The 25548-nt window shown below is 37.5% G+C and overlaps 1 protein-coding gene across 2 annotated transcripts in view; it reads left to right on the forward strand.

Annotated features, from left to right (window-relative positions):
* The first annotated feature begins 5260 nt into the window (after nucleotides 1–5260).
* Nucleotides 5261–25548, forward strand: part of LOC150085587 (protein DEK-like) — a 252237-nt gene continuing 231949 nt past the window's right edge. The window contains exons 1-2 of one of the 2 annotated variants that reach the window (XM_090374124.1): nucleotides 5261–5372; nucleotides 5460–5594. In XM_090374124.1, coding sequence (XP_090230250.1) covers nucleotides 5553–5594 — 42 coding nt within the window. In that variant the 5' untranslated portion in view covers nucleotides 5261–5372; nucleotides 5460–5552. Of the gene's footprint in view, nucleotides 5595–25548 lie in introns of both variants that reach the window. The other variant, XM_090374125.1, reaches the window with a different exon arrangement.

A 25548-nucleotide genomic window follows, 5' to 3' on the forward strand; every position in this document is an offset into this window, starting at 1 on the left:
AACTACTCTCCTTGCAAAGATCCGTGATTCTTACAATGCTCCGTGCCTGCAGAACTGTCTCAACTGATGCCCTGCAGGTCATAGCTGGAGTATTACCTCTGGACTTGCACATTTTACATCGTGCCTTCTGCTACTTTCAAAAACATCAGACCTCCATGGAATTCTAGGGAATACAGAATGACGTCCTTGTAGACACCAAAGCCGAAAAAAACCTGGATTTGGTCTGCTTTAACAAAAATCTGTCAAGACCGTTGGAATACAACCCCTAAAGGCAGAACTATATACAAATTTATACCAGATATCTCCTTTACTGCCAACAAGAAAAATTCCCCATGGTTCTCTCTCCAAAACCCTATACATCATTTATCATAACTGGACATGGCTCTTTCAACTCCCAACTCTTTCAGTTCCGAATAAGCAATACCGATTCTTGCCTTTGTCTCCAACTGGAAGACTGGAACCACCTGCTTTATCACTGCCCTCTTTATGCTGACCTACGGAAATCCCTACAAGACTGTATAAACACCTTCTCAACTGGCAACGAAAAACATCTAGTAGAATCTGCCTCACACCTTAGAATCCTACAACAATTTGTTTCTGATTTATTTGCTGGAAGAAAACTTCTGTTGGCCAATCCTGCTTCAGCTTCACCTCCTACGGTGCCTCCAACACCTTCACCAGCGCCTCAACAGTGAGCAGTGTCTTGCAAAGAGAAAATGTTGTCACCTTGAATAGCTCTTAGAAGATCACATAGATCCAGTTTTTTATTATTATTATTATTTTTATTTTATTTTATTTTACTTTTATCCCCTCAGGCCTGGGCAACCCGATGAAGCTGCCACCCACTGGATTGCACTGCCTCCAGTGGGTGCGGGATTTGTCCAATCTTAGACAATTCACTTTAATTTTTTTTATCTATCTATATTTTTTTCTTTTAAATTTATTTATATATATTTTTTTCTCTTTCTCTCTTTTATATTTCTTTATTTTATTTTACTTTTTTTAATACTATTTCATTTTATTTTACTTTTTTTTAATACTATTTTATTTTATTTTACTTTTTTTTTTTAAATTTCATTTTTTATTTATTTTTTTTCCCTACTTTTCTCTATAAATTTTTATCTTAAGTTTATTTTATTTTACTTTTTTGTTTTTTTTTAACTAATTTTTTTTTTAATTATGATTTTATTTATTAATTTTTTCCTATATGCTGGTATCCTATGTTTGGGTAGCTGTGGGTATGTGATTTTCTGGCACCCACTGGTATAGTACTATCTCCAGTGGGTGCAGGGCTTCGCCCTCTTCAGGCAGACAAAGATTGTAATGGTCTATCTCCACTTGGTAAGGACATATCTAGTTGTGGCCCACCTCCTTGTGGTGTAGATGGGCATAGGGCACGCTTTCCAGATCGCCTGCCCGGTGGCAAAGAGGCCAGAAACAACTAAACAACACATGTTATATTTCTGTATATTATGTGTTGTTTAGTTGTTTCTGGTTACACGGCATAAACGTGTAACACTACACGTTTCTGCCGCTCTACAGAGTTTTGTATCATCACAGAGTAACAGGGGGGGGGGAGATGAACTTATGTTCTTGGAGCCGCTATACAGAAGATACTATACATGTATACATGTCTACCAGAAGGGGAAGTGGGGATGAAAGACAGCACACCCAAAGTTGGGCTGGTTGGATTGGGTTGAATGACAGTTTTGTGTGCTCACTTAGTTTGCACCGCTATCACTGGGGAATGTCACAAGTTATCTGAAATTTAAAATTCCCAATTACTGATCTGAGGGAGGCACTAATTAGAATCAATTATGCCTACCACAGTTAAATTACCTCAAAATTGAATTTTCTCTCTGTACGTTAAAACGTTTTCCTTCTAGTGATATTTATTCGAGCCAATGGGAGAAGAGGGCGGGCAATTACGTCACTTCAAATATGCAGGAAAATAATTACATTGTTGTGTTCCATTGAAAGACAACTGGCTACATAACGTTCACCAACCTCGTGCTTCACTATGTAATACGTGACCACGCACAGCATCATTTGATGTTCCATTGTAATGTCACTGAAGAAGAACCCGATATAGTTTGTATATTTGTAAATAGTTTAGTATTTTGTAAATATTTTAGTCCTGCTATTTTGGATGCAACAATGTTCCTCATATATTATGGAACCCGAAATAAAAGCCTTTTTCTAAGTGACCTATGTAAACGCAGGTAAATGTAGGTAATAATTACATATAGATATTTATTCCCCGTTGAGAATGCCGCGTGGTCGAGGTGGGGGTAGCCAATGGGAGAAGAGGGATGCGGGTAATGTGGCACAAATGGGAAGGGCAATTATGGCAATTATGTTGTATAAGAGCTATTGGCGCAAAAGCAGCTTAGGGTATAATGTGCCTAGCGGCTATAAGGCAATGATCAGGCCACACCTTGAGTACTGTATACAGGTCTGGGAGCCTCATTTTAAGAAGGGTGTTGAGCTGTTGGAACGAATACAGAGCAGGGCAACAAGATTAATGAATGGAACAAAAGGTTGCTCTTACGAAGAAAGGCTTAAGTTTTGCAAATTACAGTGTCTGGAGACTAGGCCCCTGCGAGGTGTTCTGAGTGAGGTGTATGAAGCCTTCGGTGGTTTTAGCATGCTCAATGCTTATGGGATTCTTCCTCTTGCTCAGAATAATCGCCTGACAGGGCATAAATTCAAATTGAAGAAAGACAGTTGTAGGATCAATGTGCGGAAGTTTGCCTTCAGCCAGTGGGTGGTTGATTGCTGGAACAAACTTCCACCTGTCGTTGCAGAAGTTAATAGCTTAAACAGATTCAAGGCAAAGCTAGACAAACATTTGAAGCGAGTGAATGGGTGAAATGAGAAGGGCGCGCGTGTGTTTGTGTTTTTTTTTTTTTTTGGCTGATGACGTATAAGCATGCTTTTATTATTATTAGTCATATGGTACAAGGAAGCCTGAGCCTTATGCCGCATCAGCCAAAAAAAAAAAATTCCCCAGTTATCTTGAGAGAGAGAGAGAGAGAGAGAGAGAGAGAGGTAGAAAGGAATCACCAAGAAAGAGAATGATGATATACAGCCCAGGACCCTGGGTTTGCCAAGCCCATACTCACCAGATGTGAGCCACCGGGGTTATCTTGCATCATGTGACCTTGCTAATGCTAACACTAGACATTACAACCACCCTGTGTATTTGGTAGCAGTACTCGTCACGGAGTGGAATCCCCAAGGAACAATAAAAATAATACATGATATAAACTGAATGACTGTATCTTTCTCTCTCTCAGGGTAACTCGGAAATTTTTTTTGGCTGGTGCAGCATAAGCCTTAGGCTTCCTTGCACTACAGAGTGTCTCAAAAATATTGGTACAAACGTTTAGGGGAGGTAGGTAACATCCAAGGGAATGTGAATCGCATAGGAACCCATAACCGGAAACGTCACGTCAAAGTAGTAGCCGAGGCACAAGAAGCAGAAATGACACAAGACAGTAATTAGTGGCAAACATTTATTTGACATAATATTAACAATGGAGTACGAGATGGATGCATTTCATGATGCTACAACAGATGCGCGAAGGTTCCACGATGAGACGCGATGCATGCGTGACACCGACGCAGCATGTATTGGCGGACACGGTCGAACACACCTGGAGTTTCTTTGACAGTAGCAGCAGCGCAGATGAGTCTCGCCACGAGATCCATTTCCGTCTCCACAGGCGATTCATACACGATAGATTTGAGGGTCCCCCACAGAAAGAAATCAAGGCTCAATAAATCAGGTGAGCATGGGGGGGCAGGCATCGAGTCCACCACGGCCAATCCATCGACGCCCAAAACGCCTGTTCAAATGGTCACGAACACACCTTTCATAATGGGCAGGCACCCCGTCATGTTGAAACCAAATGTTGCGTCTCACATTTGCTGGAACATCGTCAAGTAACCCTGGTAGAACTTGTTCAAGAAATATCTGATATTTAGCGGAGTTCATGTGGGATGGCAACAGGTATGGGCCGCCTAAGCAGTCACCGAGCGTACCTACCCACACATTTATTGCGAAGCGATGTTGTGTGGGGGCGCACACCGTGTGGCTTGTCATGAGGCCAGACATGAGCATTGTGCTGATTGAATAAGCCTTCCCGAGTGAAATAAGCCTCTTCCATGGACAAAACATAGGCTGGAAAATTCAAGTCTTGAACACTTTCTTGGAGAAATCACTGCGCAAAAGCCACAGGTGCAGGATGATCTTGGGGGAGCAGTAACTGAACCCTTCGGAGATGAAAGAGGTGTAAGGAATCGTTTGTGCCAGACACACTGTACACTGCAACGAGACACTCCTATGGCAGAGGCAACGGCACGTGTGATGGTAGTGGAATTATTCTGGACGGCATTCAACACATTCAACAACTTTTGTTCCATGGCGGGAGTTCGCGTCGAACTTGGTCTGCCCGCACTACTCCTGTTACCTCTAAATGACCCTCGCACAAATTTTGATGCACACGCGCAAACAAACGGTGGTCCGGTATATGTCTGTCTGAGAAGCGTTCTCCATAAATTCGTTGAGCAGCTCGTCCATTGCCCTCTGCTAATCAACACACTAGGTGCATGTCTGCTAGCTCACAGTTCATAGATCGATGCATGCTCTTCGTGAGGCGACTACTGCTTGAATGAGTAAACCCGAAATTTTACCTCTCGCGAACTGATGAACAGCGCCGTGTACCGACTTACGGTGACGTTTCCGGTTATGGGTTCCTAAGCGATTCACATTCCTTTAGATGTTACCTACCTGTCCTAAACGTTTGTACCAATATTTTTGGGACACCCTCTATATGGCTAGTTGTAATAATAATAAGAATATAGCTTGAGGCTTTTCTCTAGTACAAATTTTGTGTGCACATTTTCCATGATCCGTTTGTAAGCGAGTTATCGTGTTTTAATAGTTCTTCTTCGGTGGTGAGTGTGTTTTCTCCGAAATTGGTGTCAATATTCACCATAGGTAATTAGCTGCGCTGTGTGAGAAGAAAACCCATAGAATTTTTTTCCATCTATAAACAAGATAAAGTGTGTGTTAAAGATGATTTGCATTACTTTCGTAAAGTTACCAACAAATAATTTTAATTATCGTAACAAAAATCGTCAAATTACATTAATGTTTAATGGAAGTGCTTCATTATATTTTATTGGGTTTTACGTGAGTTTCTCTCAGAGAATGTTACCTCTTGTTCAGCTGCGTTTTTGACGAGAAGTTACGAGAAGCGCGAGATCGGTTTGCTGCTTGGCCTGTATACGTCTGGTTTAGTTATTTCTGTTTGTATTATTTAATTTAAAATTTGCTAGGTGTGTATGTTTCATAAACACTGTAGGTAAGAGACGAAATGGTTCTAAGGTTCTAACAGTATATATTAATTGTGTAACAGGAGTGGTGCAAATATATTGTCTTATTTGTTTAGGACTTGACCCTAGCCAAAGTGTAAGAAGGTCATAGAGTGGCTTCTTGAAACTGCTCTTGTTTACCCGCCATTTTGAACAACACGTCGTTGAAAATGTCCGATTCAGAGAGTGCGCAGGAAGACCAGGAAAAGAGAGTAAGTTTTTCATATTCACTTGAGAGGAACAAATTGATATATGTTCATTATCATATCACATTAATGAGTTATACTAAATCTTGATCTGTCGCCTGACACACTAATCGGTGTGGTATTAGCGGCTGTCTAGCATTCGCTACACGTTTCGAAATTGACCACTCCTCGTATGTTTTCAGTTTTTCGTTACTAGATGATTGGCATTTATTCTCATTATTTCTCTCTCTCTCTCTCTCTCTCTATATATATATATATATATATATATATTTATTTATTTATTCATTTATTATTGGGTTGCTTAAGAACTTTTTATATTTGATCTGACATTTTAAGGATGATGCGAAGCACATTAAATACCCATCATTTTTAGCCCTAAACGGAACATTCATATTTGGTGCTTCGCCGAATGTGACATGCGGTCCCCCCTCCCCATGTTTTTCCGTCTGTTTGAACGACTTGCCTCTGGTATTTATGTTCACGAGCCCTTCATTTTAGTTCACATATGATTTGGTGGAAGTGCAGCTATTGGCTCACCAATTAGGATGTTTTCTAAGAACTTCATTTGAGCAGGACAAGAAAAATTAGCGATTTCTAGAACTGCGTGTATATATTTATATAATACACGAGACAATTAAATAAGAAGATAGGGTGGTATAACGTACAAAACTGTTCAGTAAGTAGAAGAAAAAATGGTATGTACAAAACTTGAATAAGCAGATCTAGCAGGTAGTCTCCAGTGACAACAAAACAGTTATAAAGAAATTATTTGATGTAAGCTGCTATGCGATATAGAAATGGGTCTTCAGAGTTTCGTATATTTAAAGATGTTGAAAGTAGCGCAATACTGGCCAAGTTCTGCTGTAAGAATTAAAATCATTACATTATCCATACAGTTTAAATATAGCATCCTACAGAAAGGATAAGATAATCATTATAAATGTTTACAGATGTAAATAAGTTCAGTTGTTTGTGCTTAAAACTGCTTAACCACCATATAGTTCTAAAATATGGAAATTTTATAATCTAACATCTCCATCTCTGAGGGTGCTGGATTTTAAAGTTTACTGACATGTTGTTAGTATCATTTATGGTCATGTAAAGTAGTTGTTATTTTAGTTAAATACAATGCAATTCAGGGTAGATTTATTTAGATTTGTTCCCATAGTATCCTTGTATAGACTTGTGACCAAAAATGAAGATTTCTCAGTCTGCTCTAGAAATAAACACTTAATTGTTTTATGAGAATGTACATTTATGAAGTGTCAGCAGAGAATTTAGTGGCTGAATTTATTGGGAAATAATGGGGCTTATTGGCTATTTGGATGGATCTCCTTAGAAGTAAGCCAGCCTCCTTATACTATACACAAATTTCAGTGCTATTGCAGCTTCTAGAAGTATTCCTGATATGCTTCTTGTGAAATTGCTAATAGTTCCTATGTCACCCATTATAATAGCACATTACGGCCACAGATGCCGATGCGCCTAATAAATCCCCAAACAAACCCATTATAAATTCAGGTGTAATTTTTTGTGTTACAAAATCTGACCTTTTGGGAAAAGCTTTAAGCTCTTAGGAAAACAATAAAAATTCACACGGGGCTAAATCCAAAGAGTTTTGGATTGGGGGGGACTACAGTGATGTGATAGTACTTGGTAAGAAATCGTTGAATGAAAAGGACTGAGCATGCAATGCATCTGTATTAAGATACAAGCACAAATTCCCTGAAGCTCATTTTACAGTTTCTCTAAATAGCATTACACAGTTGCCACAGAACTTTTGTAGTATGTTTGCTGCACTGTTTGACTGTACAGGACAGATTCATAATGAACAATGCCAGGTGAATCAAAAAATACAGTAAACATGAACTTGATATTTGAACTCCTGTGGAGAAGATTGAGTGTTGCATTGAGACCTCTGTTTCTTGAGTTGAATCCATACACCCGTGATTCATTACCAGTAATGATGGCAGAAACAAAGCCAGCAGTAGCACATTGAAAATCCTGACATGCGAGAACTATCAGTGATTATAACTGAGGTGTGTCACGAACTTGGGTGAAATCTGTTAAAATTGATTGAAATTTCTCTTAAGAAATGCCAATTGCACTCTCATCTTCCTGGATAGTTAGTCAATCACTCATCAGATCATGGACATGAGCAATTGAACAACTTTTTTTTTTTTTTTTTTTTGTGATGAAATGTGGCCAAAACAAGGATCGCCTTCGGTGGACAAGTGGAAATCTTTAAATTTTGCAAGACGTTAAAAAACGTCTTTGAATGATACAGCATTTTCTCCAAAAATTGCCTTTAACATTTAATGAGTTTTTATTGCACTTTCTCCAAATTTGAAACAAAATTTTATGCAAATTTACTGTTTAGTGAAATCACTCATTTTAACTCAGTTGTTAATGGTCACCTGACTTGTGACCCTTGATAATAAGGTTCCTTCATTCACTATTAATCAATGATTAAAAATCTGAAATTTTTTCCACCTTCTTAAATATAGTCAGACTTTTACTGGAATGTTTTCCAAAGTTGTTTTTGTATAGAAATTGTGCACGAGAATGTATGAGAGGATCCATCACTGCCTTTTTCCTTGAAGAGTAGCACGATACTGGACCAGTACCAATGCTGTGTATGTTTAAAGTTTTAAGCTACTTGCTTTTCTTTCTCCCACTAGTTAAATAAACATGTACAGTCTAGTTGTTGTTGAAAGGTTTATTTTTGTTTTTGCAGAATAATGGCAGAAAAATTAAACCTGACAGGAAGCAAGATACATAATTTTAAATTTCATATTAAAAAAAGATTGTGGATTTGAAATAAACCTGAAAAATGGAAATAACCAATAGCGTTAAATATATATATAATTTTTATTAATATTTATAGAGATAATAAGCAGAAATATATGTGCATACTTATTTGAAATTTTCACTCACTTAATGGTGTTTTAAATTGGAAAGTGGAAGACTTCCATTTTCCAATTTAAAAAAAAAAAAATTAGACTTGTCTGAAACTTTTTTTTTTTTTTTGCAATTTTTGTGAGTTTATATATATATATATAATGAAAGGTGTAAAATTTTTAATTTTAAAACATGCTCCTTATTTATTTTATAGCTTTTATTTTCAAAATTTTTTGTGCACCACTGCTAGGTTAAAATGCAATGCAATGAAACACAAACCCCAGGGGCTCACATCTGATGAGTATGGGCTCTTGGCACACTCAGGTCCTGAGCTGGATATCATCATTCTTCTCTCTCTCTCTCTCTCTCTCTCTCTCTCTCTCTCTCTCTCTCTCTCTCTCTCTCTCTCTCTCTCTCTCTCTCTCTCTCTGTACAGAAATTTTTTTTTTTTTGGCTGGTGCAGGCTTCCTTGCACCATATGGTTAATAATAAAAAATAAACAATAATATTCATTTATTGACGATGAATAGAAGGTGTGATGTCTTAGCAGGTTGTTACTAAGACATCACGGTTTCAAGATATAAAGCCACATTCAGTATACCATAAATCTGGATTTAGGACATTTTTAGTGGCTGCATGAAAAATTTCTAGACCTTAATATGATTCATTCTCTTCATATTTAGATATCCATCCATTTCCATCAAAGTATCTATAATTTCATGCTCTAATAGTCACCAATCTGTTGGGAAACTGTTGAATCCATTGTATGTCTTAATTTGGAACCTTGAATTTGACCAAAATCAGTTAATAAGCTGTTCTTCATTATCTTTTTGTAGTCCAGTTACGTTGACGGCCCAGCCAAATTTTTCTCCAAGATGTAGTGAATGTTTTACTTTGAATTTAGTACCATGCCATTGCTATATTGTAAACACAACTTTGACATTGATGATTTTTAAAGTTTCCATAAGATCTATATTTGTCTCTTGTATTTTTTTTTTCAAAATTGATCTTATAAACTGTAGCCTATATTATCTTGAGACATTCTAGAACCCCTTGATATCCATAGGCTGGATCAAGGATGTTATATTCACTGGTAAAATAACATAGCTTTTATGTCTTCTTTGAGCTCTTCACAATTGGGATGCATAGGAGCATTACTCAGAAAGTCATTTTGGGTAAGTTTTTTCTTCAAGTGTTTCTTTTTCAGAAGGTAAAAATTCATGAAAAAAAAGTGAATAATGTAGTGTTCATCCATGTGGATTTTTCTCAATGGTAGTAAATTGTTAAATATGAATAATTTATATTTTTAAAAGCTCTAGTATTAGTTGATTTTAATCAAAGGTTATCATTTCATTTTTATAAGAAATAAATAAAATTTTCAAAACATACATAACTAAAAAAAAAAAGGTACAATTATAATTTTTGCGAAATAAATGTATATTTTTTAGTAATTACAGTACATATTTATTACTGGCAGGATATAGTAGATACTAAATGTAAATACAGATTGTTATAATTTATAACAATCTGTATTTGTTATTGTATTATAACCTTCTTGCTGTGAACGTTATCAAATATCCTTGTCTGTTCCTTCGACTTTGTTTAGCTGAATCTACTAAACTCCATGCAGTAAACATGAAGAAGCAGGAGAGACTGCTTCTACAGGGATGGGATACACTTAAATAGAAAGGGTGCAAGAATATTTGCTGATGCTATCGAGGCAGGGTTAGGTGGGTCGGAAAACTGATAGCTTGGGGGATACAAGGAATAACAGTAGCCGTAGGCAGAGGTGAAGGTGATTCTTGCACAACTTCTATTAGAATAAGTAGCGACCTGGAGCGAGGGGTGTTGGGGGTTTCCAGGATGGCAGTCATCCTGAAATAGGTGGGTATATGGGATGTGTTAGGGTAACTAGGAATAGGAATGTATGTATAATACTTGCATGTATACCAATGCTAGAACTATAGTGAATACATTTGATGAATTTGAAGTGTTGGTCAAGACATCAAAGGCGGATATTGTTGGGATAGCAGAGACGTGGTGTCACACAGATATAAGGAATGCAGAACTGGAATTTGAGGAGTACAATATGTACAGAAAGGATAGACAGGATAGAAAGGGAGGAAGTGTTATGCTGTTAATTAAGAAAAACATAAAATCAAAACAAGTGTACCCAGTTGATATAGATGAACAGTGCACTGTTGAGTCAGTTTGGTGTGACATAAGCACTGCAAAAGCAAAAATAAGAGTAGGATTGTGTTATAGGCCTAATTACTCGAATGAGTGCAATGAACAATTGTACAGAGAAATAGAGAGGGCCAGTAAGTCAGAATGTCTTATAATGGGGGATTTTAACTTCCCAGATATTGACTGGAACTTGTGGGTCCATCACTCGCACACTAGTCAGACTTTTGTGAATTTATTGGATGATTGTTTTCTGCAGCAGCATGTTCGAGAGGCAACCAAATAGAGTAACACTCTTGACCTGCTTATTAGCAGTGATCATTCGTGTATTAAGAATTTGCAGATAAAGGAATCACTATGTGGCAGTGATCAGTGTACTGATGTGGGATTTACTTAGAGATTTAATTACGAAATGATGGTAAAGGAAAGGGTTTTTGCTTCCGTAAAGGTGAGTACAGTGGTCTCAGAAAGTTTTTTTTTAATTCTGTATAGTGGGATCAACTGACAATGTTACCAACAGTAAATTCCAAGTGGGAAGCATTCAAGGAATTAATCGTGGATGCTACAAAAAGTTTCATACCTATTAAGAAATATTGTTCAAGGTTTAGGCCTCAATGGTTATCTAATGAGACTTGTAACAGGGAAGAAAAATGCATGGGATGCATATAAATTATCAAGCGACTCAGAAGCCTATGGCAGATATAAGCTAGTCTGTAATCAGGTCACAAAGGAGGTTAGGCAGGTGAAGGCAGATTACGAGAAATCCTTGGCAAAAGATGCCGAAAAAAACAGCAAGGATTTCTTTACTTATATAAACTCTAAAATGAAGGGGGTGAATCTGATTGGTCCACTTGACATGGATGGTTCGACTGTTGATGATCCTGCTCAGATAGCAAACAAACTGAATGAGTATTTTGCATCTACATTCACACATGAATTATTAAGGTTTGAAAATGGCAGAAGGTTATCAAATTGTAACAGGATACTTAATGATTTTATAATAACTGAGAGCAAAGTGTAGGAGAAATTGTTGAAGTTAAACATAAGAAAAGCACCTGGGGTGGATGGGATCTATCCAGTTATATTAAAGGAGGCGGCAAAGCAACTAAGCAAACCCTTAGCCATAATTGTGAGAGCATCCTTGGACTGGAGATGTGCAAATGTATTCACAAAAGGGAATCGAAGGGTGACACGAGTAATTACAGACCAGTTAGTTTAACTTCTGTTCCGGGTAAAATAATAATAGTCACTGGTTAAAGATGCATTGCAGGATCATCTAGACAAGACTGCAGCAATAATTCAGACACAGCATGTGTTTGTTAAGCGAAAGTCTTGTCTGACAAATTTGATAGGATATTATGATGTGGTTACAAAGGAACTGGATGCAAAAAATAATTTTGATATATATTTTGATTTCAAAAAAGCTTTTGACACTGTGCATGAAAGACTATTGAACAAATTGGAGCAGAATGGTATTAAGGGTAAGTTGTTACAATGTATAAAAGGATGGTTAAGTGGGACAAGACAGAGGGTGGTAATTAATGGGTGCTGCTCTTCGTGGACTAATGTTATTAGTGGAGTCCCACAGGGTTTGGTGTTGGGTCCACTGTTGTTGTTATTTGGTTTTTAGGAGCATTAGCAACTAAGGCCATATTGCTCTGGGATGTGCGGTGGTCATTTCCTGACCTTTCCGTACCCTCCGTATTTGGTGGTGACGGCCTTGAACCCCGGCCTAATCAAGAAGCGTGTGCTGCGCACTGCTACTCCTTCCTACCTGGCTACGGAGGCGCCGTTGTTGTTTTGTATGTTTATCAATGATATTGATGAAGGTATATCAGGCTTAATGTCGAAGTTTGCAGATGATACAAAGGTTGGCAGGATTGTTAATGACAGTAATGGCAGTGTGCTACTGCAACAGGATCTAGATAATTTGGGCAGATGGGCTAGGAAGTGGCAACCGAAGTTTAACCTTGACATACAAAGTACTGCATACGGGTAGAAGTAATCCCACAGAAACATACCAACTGTGTGTGGTACTACACTTAAGGTGGTAGAAAATGAAAAAGACCTGGGAGTAATTGTCCAGGCAGATATGAAGTTTTCTGAGCAATGCAGACAGGCTGTCAGGGCAGGTCATGGGGGTTTTGTCAATGATATATAGGAATTTTGCTAGCAGGGAAAAGGAAGTGTTGTCCCTCTCTGTAAGGCAATGGTCAGGCCACACCTTGAGTACTGCATACAGGTCTGGAGGCCTCATTTTAGGAAGGATGTAGATTTGCTTGAGTGTGTACAGAGAAGGGCAACAAGATTGGTGAGGGGAATGAAGGGATCCTCTTACCAAGAGAGAGAGAGAGAGGCCTAAGTTCTGCAAATTGCAGTGGCTGGAGATTAGGCACCTACGCAGTGATCTGATTGAGGTGTATAAGGCCTTGAATGGGTTGAGCACGCTGAATTCTGATGGGATCCTTCCACTTGTTCAGATTACGAACCTAAGGGGGTATAAATTCAAATTAAGAAAGGACAGATGTGCGGAAATTTGCCTTTAGCCAGCGGGTGGTTAATTGCTGGAACAAACTTCCATCTGTCGTTGTGGAAGTTGATAGCTTGAATAAATTTAAGGAGCAACTGGACAGGCATTTGGAGGGAATGGTGTGATTTTTTTTGTTTTTTTTTATTTATTTATTATTTTTTTGCTGGTGCTGCATAAGCTCGTACACTTGCTTTCTTGCATCACATGCCACTACTACATACCTAAAAACTCAATTATAACGTTGAATTTTTAAATTATTATTATTTTTTAATTTTAAATAAATGGTGGATATTTTTAAATAGTTTGCTTGTACTGAACATTTTACACATTAACAGGTAGTTCAAAAAGCATATTTCATTTGTCCTCTATGTTAAGAACAATCATTTGAATTCACTAGATGATTTTGCGAATCTGTCAATAATTGCTTCTGCATCCAATTCATCTAACAGTTCCTTTTCAATGGATAGCAACATGTATGATTCGAAGTTCTCCTCAAACAGTGACTTTCTTAGCTTTGTCTTTATGATCTTTGCCTTTGAAAATGTCCTCTCATATTGAACTTGGGTAACTGATAGTGTGCAGATGACTTTATAAAGTTCATAAAGGTTATCTTGTCTTGAAGTCTGTTGGATTCTAGAATTTTTAGTACACACGATGAGCAAGTGCTACAAATTTTACACTTGTTGCAACTGGAATCCATATTCTCACCATCATTAAGCAAGAGCTTTAATACATCAAAGTTCGAAGCAAAAGAAGACGATTCTAATATTACTTGATCTTTGTTGATTTGTGGAGACAGCTTAATAATACCTTCAATGCTTCATTTCAAGGCCTTTCTCTGCAATAGTTTTAAACTTTGCTGGGTCCAAGCAGGATAAATCTTTATACAACTTTTTGTGTTGTTCAAAGCGTGAATCTAGTGACTGGACAATGTGGTCCATTATTAGGTTAAACATGTTTACTCGAAAATCAGCTAGAGAATCTGAAGAATTTCCTTCATCATCTATAAGCTCATCTGCCATTCTTTTCTTCTTCCTCTGCTTCTTAACTGGCAATGCTGTTTCCAAAGAGTCAATTTCCAATGTTTGATTTTCATCCATATTCAACTGTGAAATCTTGTCATTACATTTATTTACAAATTTCAATGCCTTGCTGTGAACGTTATCAAATGTTCTTGTCTGTTCCTTCAACTTTGTTGTAGCTAAATATACTAAACTCCATGCAGTAAACATACCTAAACCACTTGTCTGTAAATAACTTGATAACGGGGCTGTAGTTTCAAATATATACAAGTAAGTAAATGCTGTCAATATTGTTTAAAACTTTACAAGACTTTGAAGTAAAATATTTGCTTCTTGTTTTGTTTTTGCATCAAACTTGCCTGAATCTCGTATCATTGATAAGCATGTCAATAGAGTTATAAAAGTACTCAAAACGTCCAAATATAGTTTTTGCTGCATTGGATTTTCCTGACCATCTTGTCTCACCAATTAGATGTAATCGTTGCATTTTTTCTTGTCCTAGATGTTTTCCAACAACTTCTATCCATACAGCCATTCTCTTGTATGATGTTTTCACAAAAGTTGCTAAATTCTGGAGCAAGTTGAAAAAAAGAAACTGCACGCACGCAACATTTTGTTGTTTCAGTTATCACCAAATTCAATGGGCATAGCACCATGTATGAACATGTTGATCAGCCACATCAGTAATTTTACTTTGTAAACCATTATACTGGCCATGGTAGCTTGCAGCTCCATCTGTACTATCAGATAAACATTTTTTGGGATCAATTTTAAGATGCTGTAATGTTTCAGTCAGTAGATCAAAAAGTCCCTCTCCTGTACCATCACTACTTGTGCATAACTGTAAGTAGTTGCACACAAATAAAACACCTTTAAGCACATACCGAATAATAATGCTAAACTGATTGATGGATGAATTATCTTGTGTTGAATCAACTTGAATAATATTTTGCTTGAGAAACTTCATGACTAATTCTTTCTTGTATCATATTCTTCATAATTTGGATGAACATGTTAATACAGATCGACCATCACTAATCCGGTTCCACCGCTAATTTGGACATGATTTCTGCGAATGTAATTTCAAAAATCCCGGGTCGGTGCACTGACCTGCCGCTACTGTTTTGGTGGCGTTGGTTGCAGCATCAACTGTTGTTGTGAATTCGTAAACGCCATTTCCCACTTACTTTTCTGCATTTATTATTATAACCTGCTCACATTTAGTCCCAGCCATGGTTCCAATGCATAAAGGAAGTGGCTCTCGTGGTGTAAAGTGCAAACACCGTATATTGTCCATAACAGATAAAGTTGGACTTCTGAAAAAACTCAACAGCGGTGTGTCTGTGAGAAGAACTCTGCTTAATTGTAAATTCCAGCAATTTCTTTTAGTTCCTCTTATCTTAGTAATTTTCTTTTAGCCATTCCTTTTTAGATTTTTTTTTTTTTTTTTTTTTTTACAACACACTCATACAAACGCAACATAATATGATGGATAATACAGCGTGCTAACGAACTTGTTTTCACAAAATCTCTAACAATACTGACAAACTTATTGCAACGTTTGAGAGTTTATTTTATCATAATTAGTTTTATTGCAGCACTCGGCACACATGCAATAAACTAATTACAAATGACCTTCACATGTATGTCGTAATAGCGTCGCACGTATGTAGCCACGTTGGCCATATACATGCGACATAAAAAAGACTTTTTTTTTTTATATATATATTTTAAGCGAAAAAACGACAACACTGACATTACAATTTTTATTTTAGAATTACTAATCAAATTATTTCCTAAATATTTTTTGGCCCCTGGGGAATTTTTTTATTAAACTAGCTTGGCAGTCAATGTGTTAAAGGTAGATGGTGGTGGTTAGCTGTTGGGTAAAATGTATGTGCTAAAATAACCACTGGTGATCCAACAACTCACAGGTCCCAACGCTGCCGGATTAGTGATGGTCGACCTGTAGTTGTTTTACTCAGGTATGTAACAAGTCCACCACGGCCTTTACTTTGAGCCTTTCCTTGTTGTTCTAATCGTTTGATTCTTTGTGTAGACTTGTTTTGTACTGCAGAAACGTGAGCTGCCATAATGGGGTCATATTTTGCCATCAACTGCACTGTAGCTAAAAAAATTGCCATGATTCAGAACTGCATTATCCAGAGTGTAGGCCGATTCATTTCTGTGACCTCGAAAAGGAAGTGCTTGCTTGCCTAACATCTTTATGGTGTCTATAATCTTCATGAATGACAATACTCCTCTGCTTCAACACTTCTTTCTTTTTAATTAGTGAAATGCAAAAAAAATTATCTAAGGTGCCATCATTAACCACACTGATAAATTGCTGAACATTTCTGACATGTGTTGTCGATTTGTGTAAAGCCAAGTGACTAATACACCTGTAGTCACTAAAGCCATGTACAAAGGGTGATGGATTACAAGGTTGGGAGACTCAAAGGCTAAGCAGTATGAACAATATAAGCACCTGTTTTCTTTGTTATATGTTAGCCATTTTCTTGGGACTGAGTCATCTATAATTTTCCTCTCGTACAAATGAGCATCAAGTGGCTGAAATGGATGTTCAGCAAAAAACTGTTTCAGATTTGCTCGTGATGGATATTGGAAGATTCCAGCAGTTGATCTTTCATTTTCTTGTGTAGGTTCATTTATAGAATGTGCTTCAGAAACCAGGTCATTATGCCTGTTAGGTATATCTGATTCCCTGTAACTAGTTGAAGCTATGTGTTTAGATGTTACAACTACAGGTAGTATAGATACTGGAACAATGAAGCCAGAAGTAGTACTGGGCCTGGGTTGGTGAGTAAAGGATGCTATTGTATTTGTCTCTACATTCAAAGTAGCTCTTTCCTGTTCTTGTAACTCACAAGTCATTGCATCATCACCATGAGTATTGTTTCTTGCTTCTTGATTATTTGTTGCAGAACTGTACAGTGATGTGGATGGTGGTTGTGGTATTATAAAATCTGTAATAGACCTGCATCGCTTGGCTGATTCCTGCCTTTCTGCTTCTTGTCGCTCTTTGCATTTCAGTGATCCAGATTTATGCTTTTTGTTTTCCATACTGGTAGGGGTAATATTCCTGAAATTAAAACTTAATTAAAAATACTCCACGTTGGGGAAAATGAACATCTACAGTTAAATGTTGAATCCAACATTTGCCATAATTTGGCTATTTGTACATTTGCATTTGATAATAATAAGTTGTGTTATTAGTTGTTATTATTGTGTTGCTGTATTCTGCATTTTGTTTGTAAACTGTTGTAGTGTATTGTAGAAAATTTTTACAGTACAGTAGCGAGGTCCATTATGTATTTCTGCTAGAAATACATAACGGACCTCGCCGCAAGAACACATCAATGGAAATATGTTTTATAGATGCATCTATTATTAACAACAATTTTAACAATCACAGTAATTTTAACTGTAGAGTAAATAAAAGGTATCATTATTTATTGAACTTGCATTATGCGTATATATTATTATTAGTCACTAAAGTGACTTTAAGTGACTAATGCTTAAATATATTTACTACCTAGTATTTTTATACTAATTTTATACAATGAAAGAAAATACATTATATTTAAATTAAAGGGCATAAGGCTACAGTATATAAAAAATATTAATTAAATACGTACCTTTTATAAAACACAGCAAGCACGAGGTGAAGAGCTGATGAAGCACACTGAAACTGAGGCCGATGCAGTGAAAAATATTTGCTGTCTTTTTAATGCATGCAATAGTTCAATACAAAGTTGACTCCGGTTGCATGTCACGATCCCAGGCTGGGATTTCCAGCCAAGCTTCATTGCACAGTAGTAAAGATCCGAGCCTATATAATGTATGCGTCGACCTCACATAACCCGAATCGGAATTATTTTTTCAGAGTTATTTATTATATTTTTAAATATAAGGTATCCTCGAAAAATGATTTTATTAAAAATTTTTTTATTAAAATAGTAATACAACATAAATTTTAGTTGCATACAGTAATAATATTGGAATGTCTATTATATTTTCAACTACTAAAAGGTCATTAACATTTTAAACATATTGTTTAATGTTATATATTAACATTGAAGAGGGGAGTCCACTTGCAATCGGGCAAGCTGACACCCTGACCAGTCCGCCACTGTGTACATACTAATTGATATTTCTGTTCACTGATTTTTTTTTTTTTTTTTTTTTGGTTTAAAATTTAAAACAGTAAAAATGATAAGCAATTAATACCAAAGAACACTGCACACACAAGTTGCAACAAACATGCTACACACACACACAAGTGACATACGGAGTAATGAGTTTCTGAAAATTTATTTATGTTTTTTATATGATTGCATATTTCATGGAAGGGGAAACATATTTCAGCATAATAACATGAAAACCCATAGAATTCCAGCTATCGGTACTATAGCAAATGCAAGAAGATTGAATTTACTACCCGTTTGTAATTGATTACACTAGCAGAAAAGACCGATAAACTGGAAACTGCAAATTGTTTTTATTGTTTTATGGTAGTGACCTCCAGAAATGTGCTTTAAAAAAATATCACAAAGGTGTTAATAACTAGCGAGTCAACAGCAGGAATTCACAAAAAGGAATGGAAACGTTGAAAATTACATCTAACATAATAGCAGGGTTTTCCCAGCACAAAAGTTCAAAAATACCTTGTTATGCGAGATTTCCAGCAATTCCCAAACCATGTTAGAGTGAAACCTTGTTGTAGAAGTACCGTGTTGTGCGAGGATTGCCGCAATTTATCAATCATGTTAGAGCGAAATTGTGTTGTAGAAGTACCGTGTTATATGGGAGCTGCCTGTATATGATATCAAAATTATTTTTTGTTTCCAGTTCCTTTGTAACCACATCATAGTATCCAGTCAGATTTGTCAGACAAGTCTTTACCTTAACAAACCCATGCTGTGTCTGAATTATTATTGCAGTCGTGATGATCCTTCAAATTAGTACTGGTGATGTTAGCCATGCTACACAGACCATCTTGCAGACCCAATTTTTGTGTCACTTGTAAGATATTCTTATTTGTGCAGGATATAGCTGTTTTATGCAACTGAAGTATGTTCTAAGCCTCAAGAGCAAGTTCGTCAAAAAATTTCGACTTAACAGGAACAGTGCTTTTTTACACCATTCAGTGTTTTTGGAATAGGCAAGAAGTTGTTTAAAAATGTATGCTTTTTAATAATTTCATTATTTTAACATTATAATGGATAATATTAACCAAATAACTTTCTTTTTTTACTTATTGCAAACATTTTAAAATGAGTTTCTAATCCTCCACTATTCGTGTTGCTTTATAAGAAGTAAAGAACTGTTTTCAAAATTTGTTTAGTGGGGTCATATTGTCCCACATATCTTTCCTTACTAATTTTCTCTAAATGACATTGCAGTATTTTAGAATTACACATTTATTATTTAGTTAGCATCTGAAAGTGCCATGTGAGTTAGCAATTTAAGTTTAGGGGTATAATATAAATAGTAAAAATAAATAAATAAAAATAAAAAATCACCAGTAGCAGCTGGCAGAGGTAAAAGTGATTCTTGCACTACTTCTATTGAAATGCAATTGAGCAGCAGCCTGGAAAGAAAGGCAATGGGAATTTCCAGGACTGCTGGGAATCATAGTGGAACAAGTAAATACATGGGCTGTGTTAGGGTAACTAAGAGTAGAAACAGGTGTATGTATACTTGCATGTACACCAATGCTAGGAGTATAGTTAATAAATTCACTGAGCTTGAAGTGCTAGTCAAGACATCAAAGGCAGATATTGTTGTAATTTCAGAGACATGGTGTGCAGAATTATGTCTGTACAGAGACATGGTGTACAGATGTGCAGAATTGGAATTTGGGGAGTACAATGTGGGCAGGAAGGGAGGAGTCGTTATGCTGTTAGTTAAGAAACACATAAAATCTAAGGAAGTGCATCCAATTGATTTTGGTGCACAATGCAGTGTTGAGTTTTTTTTGGTGTGAAATAAGCAATGGGAAAGGAAAAATGAGAGTAGATGTGTGTGTTATAGGTCAATTAAATCTGATGAGTATAATGAGCAATTGTGCAGAGAAATAGAGGCGCCTCCGTAGCCAGTTGGAAAGGAGCAGCAGTGCGTAGCACACGCTTCTTGATTAGACCGGGGTTCGAGCCCATCACCACCAGATACGGAAGATGCGGAAAGGTCAGGGAATGACCACCGCATATCCCGGAGCAATATGGCCCTAGTTGCTAATGCTCCTAAAAACCAAAACAACAACAGAGAAATAGAGTGGGCCAGTAAATTAGAGTGTCTTATAATGGGGGATTTTAATTTCCCGGATATTGACTGGAATTTGTGGGTTGGTCATTCACACACTAGCAAGGCTTTTGTGGATTTATCAGATGACTGTTTTCTTCAGTAGCATGTTTGGGAGGCAACTAGAGGGAGTAATACTCTTGATCTGATTATCAGTAGTAATTCTTCATGCATCAAGAATCTGCAGATAAAGGAACCACTAGGTGGCAGTGATCACAGTGTGCTGAAGTGTGATTTACTCAAAGAGGTAACTACCATCAAGGGTAAAGGGGAAGGGTTTTTGCTTTCATAAAGGTGACTACAGTGGTCTGAGACAGTATTTAAATTCTATACGGTGAAACCAACTGATGATGTTACCAACAGCAAATTCAAAATGGGAAGCATTCAAATAATTCATCTTGGAAGCTACTGGGCTTTTCATACCAAAACAGAAATATTGTTCAAGATTTAGGCCTAAATAGATGTCAGATGAACTAATTAGACGTGTGACAGAGAAGAAAAATGCATGGGATACATATAAATTAACATGTGACACAGTAGCCTATGATAGATATAAGCTGGTCTGTAACCAAGTTACAAAGGAGGTTAGGCAGGCGAAGGAAGATTACGAGAAATCTTTGGGAAAGGATGCAAAGAGTTCTTTACTTAACTCTAGAAGGAAGGGGATGAATCAGATTGGTCCACTTGATATCGATGGTTCAAATGTTGATGATCCTGCTCAGGTAGCTAATAAACTAAATGAATATTTTGCATCAACATTCACACATGAGGAGTTATTCAGGGAGGGGAATGCCAGAGGTGTATTCAAATCTGGCAGTAAGCTAGATAATCTTGCAATAACTGAGAGTAAAGTGGAGGAGAAATTGTTGAAGATAAACACAAGAAAGGCACCTGGGGTGGATGGAATCTATCCAGTTATATTAAAGGAGGCGGCAAAGGAAGTAAGCAAACCCTTAGCCATAATTATGAGAGCTTCCTTGGACTCAGGGGAGGTACCCATGGACAGGAGATCAAATGTGACCCCAGTCGACAGAGGAGAACTGGGGTCACATCAAGGGGCAATACAGGTAATTACAGACCTGTTAGTTTAACTTCTGTTCCAGGGAAATTAATGGAGGCACTGGTTAAAGAAGCATTGCAGGATCATCTAGAAAAGACTTCAGTTAAAGCTTGGACACAGCATGGGTTTGTTAAGGGGAAGTCTTGTCTGACTAATTTGATTGGATACTATGATGTAGTCACAAAGGAACTGAATGCAAAGAATAACTTTGATATCATATATTTGGATCTTAGAAAAGCCTTTGATACTGTTGCACATGGAAGACTGCTGCACAAATTGGAGCAGTGTGGCATTGGAAGCAAATTGCTGCTATGGATAAAGGAATGGTTGAGTGGAAGAAGACAGAGTGGTAATTAATGGACACTGCTCTCCATGGACTAAAGTTATTAGTGGAGTCCCTCAGGGTTCAGTCTTGGGTCCATTGTTGTTTTCTGTATTTATAAATGATATTGACGATGGTATATTAGGCTTAATGTCCAAGTTTGCAGACGATACGAAGTTTGGCAGGGTGTTAATGACAGTACACTGCTGGAACAGGATCTAGAAAAGTTGAGCAGATGGGCTGAGAGGTGGCAAATGAAGTTTAACATTGGCAAATGTAAAGTACTACATGTGGGAGGCATTAATCCCAGAATAACGTATCACCTCTGTGGTACCACACTGACAGTGGTAGGGAATGAAAAGTACCTGGGGGTAATTGTGCAGTCAGATACAAAGTTTTCTGAGCAGTGCAAACAGTCTGCACGAGTAGCTCATTGTGTGTCTTGTCAATGATATACAGGAATTTTCTAGCAGGGATAAGGAGGTGATTATCCCCTTGGATAAGGCAATGGTCAGGCCACACCTTGAGTACAGTATACAGGTCTGGAGGCCTCATTTTAAGAAGGATGTAGAGCTGTTGGAACAAGTACAGAGAAGGGCAACAAGATTAGTGAATGGAATAAAGGGTTGCTCTTACGAAGAAAGGCTTAAGTTTTGCAAATTACACTGTCTGCAGACTAGGCAGTTGCAAGGTGATCTGATTGAGGTGTATAAAGCCTTGAATGGTTTGAGCATGCTCAATGCTGATGGGATTCTTCCTCTTGCTGAGAATAATCACCTTAGAGGGCATAAATTCAAATTGAGGAAAGACGGTTGTAGAATAGATATGCGTAAGTTTGCCTTTAGCCAGCAGGTGGTTGATTGCTGGAACTAACTTCCATCTGTCGTTGCAGAAGTTGATAGCTTAAATAGATTCAAGGCATAACTTGACAAACATTTGGAGCAAGTGGATGGGTGAAATAAAGGTTTTTTTTTTTTTTTTTTTTTTCCCTTGGCTAATGATATATAAGCTTGCTTTCCAGCATCATGTGCCTTTGGTAATGCTAATGTTCTGATGGGTGGTTGGGTCTATTAGTGGGTACATGAGTAAAGGAACCCCTTTAAACGAACCTTCTCAAATTATGCACATTGTACTGATTGTATTTTTCTGGAATGCTTTCTCCAAGTACTGTAGATAGTTTTCAGTCTGAAAAACTGGAAAATGGATATAATAGAGAAATGATGGGGGGGGGGGAACACAGATTCAGCATAAGGAATTTGAAGTAATGAGGAATGGTATAAATTATGTAAATCTCAATGAATAAAAGGCAGTTGATTGTTTATGTAAATAAATCTTTATTGTGAAGTACGGAATTACAACACAAGATCCCATCATGGTGACGAGCACCAGGGGTTCACATGTAGCAGCTTGAGAAAAACAGAATAAAATACAGCATACAAATACATAAACAGGATACAAAATACAGCATACTAAATACAGCTTAACATTAATTCCTGGGGGTCCGGTGATGAGAGATTTGAACATGGGATAGGTGCATCGTGATCCTCTTTTAGTTGATCAGGGATCAAGAGCTTAAAAGGCTTTGATAAATTCTTCAAACAGGCCTCTGAGGTTGGGTATATTCATAATGTAGTTTTAAATGTTTTTCACCAACCTTATGTAGAAACACAACGAAAACGAAAACTGGAATCTTGATAACTATGTATTTATAATAAATTATATTTGCCTGTATTTACAATAAATTATATTTAACTTTACAACTAAAATATATGAAATATACATATAAAATATTCATTAAAATATACTGGGTTAAGAACAATAAAATATATTAAAATATACTAAATTAAAAGCGATAAAATCATAGCTTTCGAAGGCTCCTGCCTTCTTCTTCAGCGGTATTTTCTTTGTTATGCAGTGCGTCTTTAAATACCAGCAGGTTCACAGTACTCATCACGTGTTTCATTCCCACATGTTCCGTTCTCTTGTGTTATGGAATCGGAAGTGGCTCGAGAGTGGGTCATATGGAACCGTTCATCCCTTCTGAGGATAGTAGCCTCAAAGAGGGGATGGATCTGCGTTCCTCTATCTCTATTAATGTTCACTGTGTAACAGATCCGTAAACTCTTGAGCCACTTGCGGTCCGGGGAGATCTGGTGCTGCTTCTCCCAAAAATGCTCGGCCACGGCAGACTTACCATACGCCGCATTTCTTATTGCCTTAGTGTGCTCCCCCAGACGATCTTTGAGACGGCGTTTTGTTTCCCCTACATAACACTCCCCACAATCTGGGCATCTAATACTATATACGACCTCACTTGCATTCTCTTTTTGAATGGGTTCCTTTACTTGTGACACGATTGTGTGTAGTCTCTGCCCCAGAAGCTGCACACAATGCGTCTGATAATTTCTTAGTATTCTAGTTATATGATCGGATAGTAGGGAATGTATGCAGTGGATACTGGTGTAAAATATTCGCCTCTCCTCTGATTTCCTTTAATATATTTTTCGATAATCCTCCGGGGGTAGCCACATTTTGTAAGATCCTTCGTGACGCGATCATACTCTACCTTCCTATCCTCGGAGGTACTACAGTGTGATTTTGCACTGTCAACTAATGTTCTAACCATACTGTTCCTGTGATGTTGGCCTGAGCTGAATTGTAAGGCGAATATTAACATTTACACATCGATTTCCTATAGGCCTTAGTCTTTAGTTGTTGGTCTTCCCTACAGACCAACACATCTAGGAATGGCAAAACTCCTCCTTCTGCCTCCGAGGTAAATTGTATGAATGGGGAGAAGCCATTTAAAATATTCAACACCTGATCTTCACTCCCCTTTCGAATAATTGAAAACGTATCATCTACGTATCTTTTCCAGTGGTGCATAGGGAGAACACTAACATTAAATATTCCAGCCTCAAGCTCCTCCATAGCTAAATTAGCTATAATTGCGCTAATGGGGGAGCCAGTGGCTGTACCGTTAATCTGCTTATACACATTGTTATCAAACTCCATAGTGGTGCTTGAGAGGCATAATTCTATACCTTTCTCAATATCCTCTAAATTTAATTGTGTTCTAGTATTTAGAGTGGTATCTCTCCACAAGGCCATGTGTGCACAACGCACTCCATGGTCAATCGGAATACATGTAAATAGAGATTTCACGTTGAAAGATATCATAATTGAGGAGAGGCGAATATTTTAAGCCAGTATCCACTGCATACATTCCCTACGCGTTGTGCAGCTTCCGGGGCAGAGGCTACACACAATCGTGTCACAAGTAAAGGACCCCATTCAAAAAGAGAATGCAAGTGGGGTCGTATATAGAATTAGATGCCCGGATTGTGGGGAGTGTTATGTAGGGGAAACAAACACCGTCTCAAAGATTGTCTGGGGGAGCACACTTAAGGCAGTAAGAAATGCGGAGTATGGTAAGTCCGCCGTGGCCGAGCATTTTTAGGAGAAGCAGCACCAGATCTCTCCGGATGATGCTATCATCACCGATCGGGCGCATAAGTTCTGGGACCGCAAGTGGCTCGAGAGTTCACTGTTCCACATTGAACATTAATAGAGATAGAGGAATGCGGATCCATCCCCTCTTTGAGGCTACTATCCTC

Source organism: Mastigoproctus giganteus, chromosome 5, assembly GCF_048544385.1.
Source record: "Mastigoproctus giganteus isolate SK-2022 chromosome 5, ASM4854438v1, whole genome shotgun sequence".
Classification (NCBI taxonomy): Eukaryota; Metazoa; Arthropoda; class Arachnida; order Uropygi; family Thelyphonidae; genus Mastigoproctus; species Mastigoproctus giganteus.